This window comes from Adiantum capillus-veneris, chromosome 25 (genome assembly GCF_014529385.1).
Source record: "Adiantum capillus-veneris isolate H3 chromosome 25, ASM1452938v2, whole genome shotgun sequence".
NCBI classification, from domain to species: domain Eukaryota; kingdom Viridiplantae; phylum Streptophyta; class Polypodiopsida; order Polypodiales; family Pteridaceae; genus Adiantum; species Adiantum capillus-veneris.
The window spans coordinates 9,919,784-9,928,726 of NC_140955.1; the positions used below are offsets into that span (position 1 = coordinate 9,919,784).

Consider the following 8,943-nt stretch of genomic DNA (forward strand, 5'->3'; position numbering starts at 1 on the left):
GAAAATACCTTGTCAAATCTCCTCATTCCAACGCTTTGATGCTCCAGTGCATTTCCATACTAGCTCTCCATCATGCCTCCAAGCCTAAGGCTAGTCCACCGAGGGGAAAGCACCTTGTCATGCACCTCTAGATCTTTCCATTGGCCTCCTTGACAGACGATTTTTGCCTTATTCATCATGTTCTTTGTCATAATTGCCATGATTTGTTTTGCTTAGGTTGAAATCAAAAGTTTGGCCCATTGGGCCTCTACATAACTGACCGAGTTGAGAATCCCTATGCCACCATGCTCCATTAGTCTCGCGACAGACTCTCATATGGCCGACTGCCATGATGCCAAGTCTTTGGTATTATTATTCCAAAGAAATCTTTTCAGTGGCTTCAAAAAGTCCTCCTAATTGCGCTTGCCTAACTTGAGGAGTGGACCTGTGAAAGATATGTATGGGAGAATAAACAAATTTATCACTCTAACCCTGCTCTGGAATGGAAGAAGTACATACTCCCACCTCACATCTTGCTCTTTATCTTATCCATGACCCATTGAAGTCATTCTTTGTGCATAACATCAATTCCTAGTGGCACCCCCAGGTGACAAAAGATCTTTCCTTTAGAGACTATCTCTTCGATCCACATAGGAGAATCAAAAGATCTATTTTCTAAGAGTGAGATTAATCCTCATTTTCAAATATTACATTTTGATCTAGAGGCGATGGCGAATGTTTGCACAATCTAAAGATCCTTTCTAACTAGTTGAGGGCATGCTTTGAGGAAGAGCAAGGAGTCATCTGGAAAAAGCTTAGCTAGGAGTTGGTCGTTGATAAGCGGAGTCAGCCCTCGGATCTCCCCTCTCCCAGCACTATCTTCAAGCATGGTAACCAAATGATGGGAGCCGATGGAAAAGGCAATGGGGCTAGACGGAAACCTTGCTTGATTGATCTTTTGACTTCAATGCACCCACAATTATGGACCAAAGCCTAGAGATTTCATGACCTCCTCTATGAACGACCATGTGATCCTATCATAGGCTTTGTCCATATCCGGTTAAAGCAAGACACACTCTTGTTTGGTGAAGGATTCGTACTCTATGCCAACCATAGTTGCCAGGATGTTAGTGTTGATGTGGAGTGATCGCTTTGTCCAAAATGGGAGAAAGCCTAAAGGCTACAATTTTGGCAATAATTTTATATGCCACTGACATCATTGTTGTGGGACTCCACTGTTTAAGTTGAGAGCATCAAATTTCTAAGGAATAGGTTTTATGCTTGACTCTAGGACTCCATTGTGAAGGTGCCAAGGGAAGCGTGTGCAAGTGCAAGTGAGAGAGCAGAGAGAGAGAGAGAGAGAGAGAGAGAGAGAGACCTACTTTGGGTGGAGTGCACAGCAACGTTATCCTGTTGTGTAGCTCCTTATTCTATTGTATTTAAGAATAATTGTATACATGGTTAAGTTAGTAGATGGGTTAGTAGTAAGTGGGATGTCTGGCCTGTTGGCCTAAATCCCAACAAACTCCCACTTGAAGGCCAACGTAGCCCGAGTGACGTGGTATGTACAACCATGAAGCAATCTAGTGGCTTCAACCTATACCCATCAACTCACTGCAATGTTTAAACCGCTGCAAAGCTAAGCCTTTCGTCAAAGCATCTACTGGGTTGTTGTCAATGTGTATCTTGAACAAATCAATGAGCTCTTTGGCCAAGAAATCTCTCACGAGATAATACCTGACTTCAATGTGCTTCGATTTGGAGTGAAACACGGGATTCCTTGACAATGCAAGAGCACTCTAACTATCACAATATATCAATGGAGTCTCATCAATGCCAAGATTTTTGACCAAGCAAGATAACCATACAGCCTCTTTACTTGCATCCGACAATGCAACATGCTCTGCTTCCGTAGTGGAAGACGACGTACAATCTTGAAGACATGACCTCCAAGATAGTGCTGCTCCAGCAAATATGAAGACATAGCCAGATGTCGATCTCCTATTGTTGACACAAACTGCATAGTCTGCATCCGCGTAACCCACGATGGATGCATCATTGTTCCCGAAGCCTAAACACCTACCGATCGTACCTTTGAGGTACCTAAGAATGTGCTTCACTACTTCCCAATGCTTGCTGCCAGGATTTTCCATATATCGGCTCACCACTCCCACTGCAAAAGCAATGTCTGGTCATGTGCGCCACCATAGCATACATGAGACTTCCCACTACCGAAGAATATGGTACCTTAGCCATTTCAGCTCTCTCAGCATCAGATTTGGGTGCATCTTCCTTGCTGAGTTTCAAGAATGCATGCATTGGGTACTCAATGCTTTCCCCCCCTGCATATTGAAATGCTGCAAAACTTTCTCAATGTATGTTTCCTGAGATAACTCAAGAATATGACGTTTGCGATCTCTTTTGATTTGCATGCCAAGAACGTGTGTAGCATCCCCCAAATCTTTCATTGCAAAATTATTGCTAAGTGTTTTCTTCAAGTTGGAAATTTTTGCAATGGATTTCCTAGCTATAAGCATGTCATCAACATACAAAACTAGAATGATCATCGAGCCATCATCTAGCTTTCTTGTGTACAAACAGTGATCCTCTTCGCTCCTTTTATATCCTTGAGACCTCATACATGCATCAAATTTATGATACCACTGCCTTTAACCCTGCTTTAAGCCATAAAGTGCCTTTTTGAGCTTACATACTAGCTCCTAATGTGATGCATTCTCCTGAACAAACCCTTCAGGCTGTTGCATGTAAACATCCTCATCGAGATCCCCGTGAAGAAATGTTGTCTTCACATCCATTTGGACAAGTTCCATGTCCTCAATCGCTACAAGACCAAGTACGGTTCTAAGCGTTGTCATCTTGACCACATGCGAGAAGATTTCATCAAAATCCACTCCCTTTTGCTGTTTGAACCCTTTAGCTACAAGTTTAGCCTTGTACTTTGGATTTGGATCACCTGAGGTAAATTTCTTCTTATAAACCCAATTTCAAGGTAAAGCTTTCGCATCATTAGGCAGTTCTACCAAGTCCCAAGTGTCATTAGCCAGAATCGAGTTATACTCAGATTCCATAGCCTACTCCCACTTCACCACATCATCCGTCATCATGGCTTCTTGGTAGCAGCTTGGCTCACCGCAATCGATCAACATGATGTAATCAAGACGTGGCTGGACGAGAGACTCTAGTAGACCGTCTCACTCCTTGACCATTGGTATCCGCTCCCTCTAGAGCATTGCTAGTGGAAGGTACATCACTAGCCCGCTCAGTTGATTTCATTGTCTCTGAGGCAACATCCTCAAAAGTGACTCTCCAAATTTCTATTTCCTTGATAGGTTGTTTATGCATCTTCGACTCATTGAAGATCACATCTGAACTACGGATTACTCGACGAGATTCCGGGTGCCAGAGATGATGTCCCATCTCTCCATCTGCACCATATCCTATGAAAATACATTTGTGTGACTTTGGCTCTAACTTTTGTCGAAGTTGTTTAGGCAGATGAGCATAAGCTTCACAACCAAAAACATGTAGATGGTCATAGTGGGCCTTACATTTAGACCATAACTCTTTTGGAATCTCATAATTCAATGGCATACTAGGCAAACAATTTATAATGTGCACTGCGGTCAAGACGGCTTCTGCCCAAAAGCCTTGTGTGAGATTTTCCCTAGAAAGCATGGATGTGACTCTTTCTTGAATCGTACGATTCATACGCTTAGCAACTCCATTCTGAGTTGGTGTGTATGGTGCAGTAAACTTCCTTTTAATCCCCCTTTTAGAACAGAAATTATCAAACTCCTTGGAGACATACTCTCCACCAATTGTCAGTCTGCAACCTCTTGAGTTTCTTCCCATACTAATTCTTAACGAGTGCTAAAAAAATTTGGAACACAGGCTGAACTTGATCCTTATGTTTCAAAGGATATGCCCACACCTTTTAAGTAGAGTCATCTATAAATGTCACAAAATAGCTGGCCCCCCCTAGAGGTTTGGTTGACATAGGACCACAAACATCACTATGCACTAAATCTAGAGGTTCACATCGCTTTTGACCCAATGGTAAGTGCACGGACCTAGTCTGTTTTCCATAGATACAGTGCTCACAAACAGGAAAGTCAACATAAGACAAGATAGGTAAGTAGCCAAAATGAGTCATAGTTCTCATTCCTTTTTGGCTAATATGACCTAGCCAGCAATGCCACAACTCAGTAGACGGCAGCTTGGCTATAGATATGTAATCATGACCAACATCTGACACATGCATGCAATACAAGGTACCATGCTTTTGACTTCTGAGTACAACAAGATTACCTTTGTGTACGATCCATGAAACATTGCCAAATGTGGTGTTGTAGCCCAAATCATCAAGCTGACCAACAGAAATCAAGCTTTTAGTCAACTTGGGCACATGTCTAACATTACATAAAGTAAAGTGTGTGCCATTCCTTAGATGCAATTTGACTTTTCCGGAACCCTCAATGTCTAGTTCATAAGCATCACCAAGTCTCACTTTGCCACAAAAGTGAGAATAAGTAGAGAACCACTCTCTATGTGGTGTCACATGGAACTCGCACCAAAATCTAGTATCTAATTTTGTGCATATTGTGCATCTTCTGTAACAAGAGCCTTGGCAGGTAGATCTACTGTGAAGATCAATACGTCAGAGGTAAGTGGCATAACAACCGTTGGAAGAGTCTCTACAATAGGAGCATTTGAAGACTCTAGCACATTGATCTCCCTCTAGCTTTGCTTTGCCCTTGTTTGAATCATCAGACTTAGAAGTTTCACAGGATTTTTTATCCTTCTTGCTTTGCTGCCATTTCCTGCAATCCTTCTTTACATGCCCTTTTTTATGGTAGTGATAGCACTCGACATTACGAAGAGAACCCTGAGACTTACTGTGTGAGCCCCCACGTTCCTTGCTTTTGGCACGACTTTGAGTGCGACCCCTCTGTCTATCACTAGCAACATATGCATCACCATCGTTCTTGCCTTCGAGAGATTTCCTATGAATCTCCTCGGTAAACAGACTCCCAAGGATGTCATTGTACACTAGACCGGTACCAAATGTTGACTTGCTAATTGCAGTACAGAATGTATCCCAAGACGAGGGTAAACTGCATAGCAAGAATATACATTTGATTTCCTCATCGAAGACCTAACCCTAAGTGTTCAACTGAGTGAAAATGATATTGAACTCATTAATGTGAGTAGAAATAGTGCCCTCTTCCTTCATACAAAGGTCAAATAGCTTCTTCATCAAGAAAACCTTATTAGTGGCACTTTTGTTCTCATAACTGGAACACAATTTATCACATACATCTCTAGCAGTTCTTTCTCCAACTATAGTAAAGTACACAGATTTTGCCAAATGCAAACGGCGGGTAGATTTGGCCTTAGCATCAAGTTTCTCCCACTCAACATGTTTATACTCGCCCTCTGGGCATTCCATGATAGGATCCAGCTGACCTTTTTTTATAAGAACATCTTGAATCCGCTCTTTCCAAATAGCAAAATTTGTCCCATCAAATTTTTGGATATTGTAAATATCCTTTTCACCACTAGATAACATGGCTGCAAGTTAAAGATAATATGGCGATAAACACTAGTACTTTTGGAAAAAATTCGGCAGAGTTTTCCCGAAAAAACTGACAGAATCTCAATCCAAAATTGTCACAAGAGATCAATAACACATAAAAAGTAATGCTCTCAGAGAATAAGACAGGCGCATCAACCACTAATTGTGCATAAAAAGTCAAAAGATGACCAAGACTGCCAACACGGCTTCAAATGCATCTAGCCCTCTCTATCCATGTCCTATGGCAAGGCCACGAAAAAGGGGTACTCCAACAACCTATATCATTGAAAGGATGTCAACATTCGAGAATCCCTGAGGTCAAGAAAACCTCACGCTATCGGCCATCACAGAAGGTTATGCAGACAACAAACCAACCTAGTCTCAGAAAGGGCCTCCAAACCGAGTCTCAAAAATGGTCGGGACTCCTAGAAACAAGCCAAATCGGCTCCACAAAATGTACATACGGCAGTTTTTGCAACTCCACGTACATCCACTGTCAACAATATTGCAAGGTGCAGTATACACGCTCAAACAAGCACTAAACAAAATGTGCAAGAAGTAAACAAAACCCTATGGGGAGTAAAACCGCTCTCAAAAGAGCTCAAACACTATCAAAAGTGCCAAAACAATGAATATCCACATGAAATACTCCCACTGAATCTGTGCTGACGCTAAACACTGCAACCTATAAGAAACCTGGATGTCCTGTATGTATGCAAGAACCTGTGAGGAGATGGATTCCTGAAAAACTCAAGACAATGTCTATGCCAAAAAGTGCTCATAATCAGCCCATAAACACCATCTCAATAGCACATAATAGCCATGAAGTGGCTATATATTATCCCAAAATAGTCTCTGAACAACCTGCACCTGTGTCTTGTACTTGTACCTGTATCTGTACCAAAAGTGGAGTTGTAAAATACAACTCCTAAAGCGTAGCTCGGATGAAGCTTTTGATTGCACGAATATTATTGACCACTTCACCCCCATCTCATTGGGCGACGACACACTTTAAAGGAAAGCGTTATGGGCATCTTACATCCAACATTGCTGAGTCATTGAACGCATGGTTGCTTGAGGCTAGAGATAAGCCTATCATATCTATGCTTGATATCATTCGTCGCCAACTAACAGCTTGGTTCTATGCACGTGGAATGAAGGGAAAGAAGGCATGTGAGTCTTTGGGAGATAGAGAACAATTTGCATTGGTTGCAAACGTAGAGAAGAACTTGCGTGAGGTTGGAAATAGAGCTCGGCAATACCGAATCTTGCCCTCTAGTGATATGGTTTTTGCGATCCTGACAAGTACAAAAACATGTGTGGTTGATGTATGTACAAGTTCATGCTCATGTAATAAGTGGCAAACATTTGAAATTCCATGTGCTCATGCTATTGCAGCTATTCTCTTCAAGAGAGAGTGTGTTCAATCGTATGTACATAAAGCATATGCTTTGCAGGCCTATTGTAACACTTATAGTGGTGTCATAAGTCCAATTGTGGATGCAAGTGAAGATGCTAGTGATCAGTTGAAACCACTTGCCACATGTAGGCCACCTGAGCGTCCTAAAAAACTTCGTATTAGAACTAAGGATCGCTTCAAGAAAAAGCGTATTTTCACATGCTCTCGTTGTGGTGGTCTTGGCCACAATGAACGTTCTTGCAAAGCTCCAATTGCAGATTGAATATGTAGCTGGGATGTGGCTTCATTTTGTATGGGAAAGTCACAATGCGTGTGAGGACCTTTCTTTCTATTTTCTCGATATGTGGCTAGGTTTTGGCTTCATTTTGTGCTGGAAGATTTGACTTGCCTTCATTTTGTGTCAAAAGCTTTAATGCATTACTCTCAGCATTTGAGGGATTTTCTTTCCGATTATAGCGGGGATTTGGCTTCATTTTGTATGAGGAAGCCATACCACATTTTCCTTGCGATTTTGCTCTATATGTAGCGGAGATTTGACCTGCCTTCATTGGGTGTCGAAAGCTTGAATGCATATGAACGATTTTCTCTCCAATTTGCTTAATTTAGGACTTGGGGTATTTTGGGAATTTTGAAATTATTTAAGGGTATTTTGGGAAATTTTAGGTGTATTTTGTGGGCAGATTGGGAATTTTGAAAATACGAGGGGCATTTTGGGAATTTCATCAAATTAGAGGGGTATTTTGGTAATTTTCCCTTTTATAATTTAGTGTAGATACACCAAGTTTTTTACCAAGAAGTTCCTCTTTCCAAACCCCTAGACAACCTTGTCACAATTGCATTTCGATTTAATTTACTCCTTATCTCTACTTAGTGCTGCTATCTGCTCTTCTAGCTGGGAAACTTGTACATCTGTGACGTTCACCTGATATTTGTCTATAGACTTTTTGACGGACTCTATCGATATGCAAACACAACTCCTAAATGTCTCATTCCCTCTTAGGGTAGGCTTTCACAACTCTCTCAATATCTGTATAATGATATCCCCCAATCTCCCCCGTGCTGCATCGCTCACACCATTTTCCGGCTCCTCTGCCTATGTATGTTCAAGGTCACCTAACTGGCTCTCGCCTTCCATTTCTTACCTGTAATGCACACATAGGCACTGCTACACAAAGTATAATACAAGTAAAAAACAATTGTTAAAGACTATGTGTGCAGGACAATGCAATATTGGTTGCCTTGGCTCGATGCAATAACGGTATGTACTCATCGCCTATCTCTGGGAGCCTTCTGTTGTCCTCAATACTTGTACCGTAGCTTGCTACCTCCTCGCCAATAGTCTTCTCAATTGCGAGGCTCGTGTCAGTTACCTTTTTGCTTGCATGACGCAAACATAGCACATATGTTCAAGCAGTAAAACATTGAGCAAAAAAATCACTTTGATTTTCTTACCTCTCTATGTCCTTCAAACGAGATGTGAACCAATCCACCCTAGCTTGACTATTTCGATACAAATCAATTGCAACAAAGATTGCCACTACAACTTGGTACGTCATTGCGGATGGGAACGTCAGGCACGTCCAGAGGGCCTTCATATTCCTCAACCTCGTTCCCGAACGGGTGCCACATTTGATATCTCTTGTACATCAACGCAGAGTCGAAGATATTATTGTGCGTCAGGCAAATGCAACTCTTGGCGTCGTCTACCTTGAACAAGCTATATAACTATATACCTTTGTTCATCTCCTCCACGGTTATATTGTGCTCTCCTTTTTGAAAGTGGGGTTTGCCATCATCCTTCAAACAGTACCCTACCATACCCTCGAATGTGTGTAAGTTTTTTTGTCTCAACGCTCTGCAAAGTACATTCCCCCCGTTGGATTATTCTTGTTCCACCCTAGATAATTTTTTAGTTTCTTATTCATGGCAATAAGGGAGGCGCTCAAAA

At 41.7% G+C, this 8,943-nt stretch overlaps 1 protein-coding gene across 1 annotated transcript; it reads left to right on the forward strand.

Moving 5' to 3' along the window:
- Window positions 1–6,729: 6,729 nt before the first annotated feature.
- LOC147424407 (uncharacterized) lies at window positions 6,730–7,257 on the forward strand. The gene is made up of 2 exons (XM_086499649.1): window positions 6,730–6,903; window positions 7,033–7,257. The coding sequence occupies exons 1-2, from the start codon at window positions 6,730–6,732 to the stop codon at window positions 7,255–7,257; spliced, it is 399 nt and encodes a 132-aa protein (XP_086355775.1).
- Window positions 7,258–8,943: the final 1,686 nt, after the last annotated feature.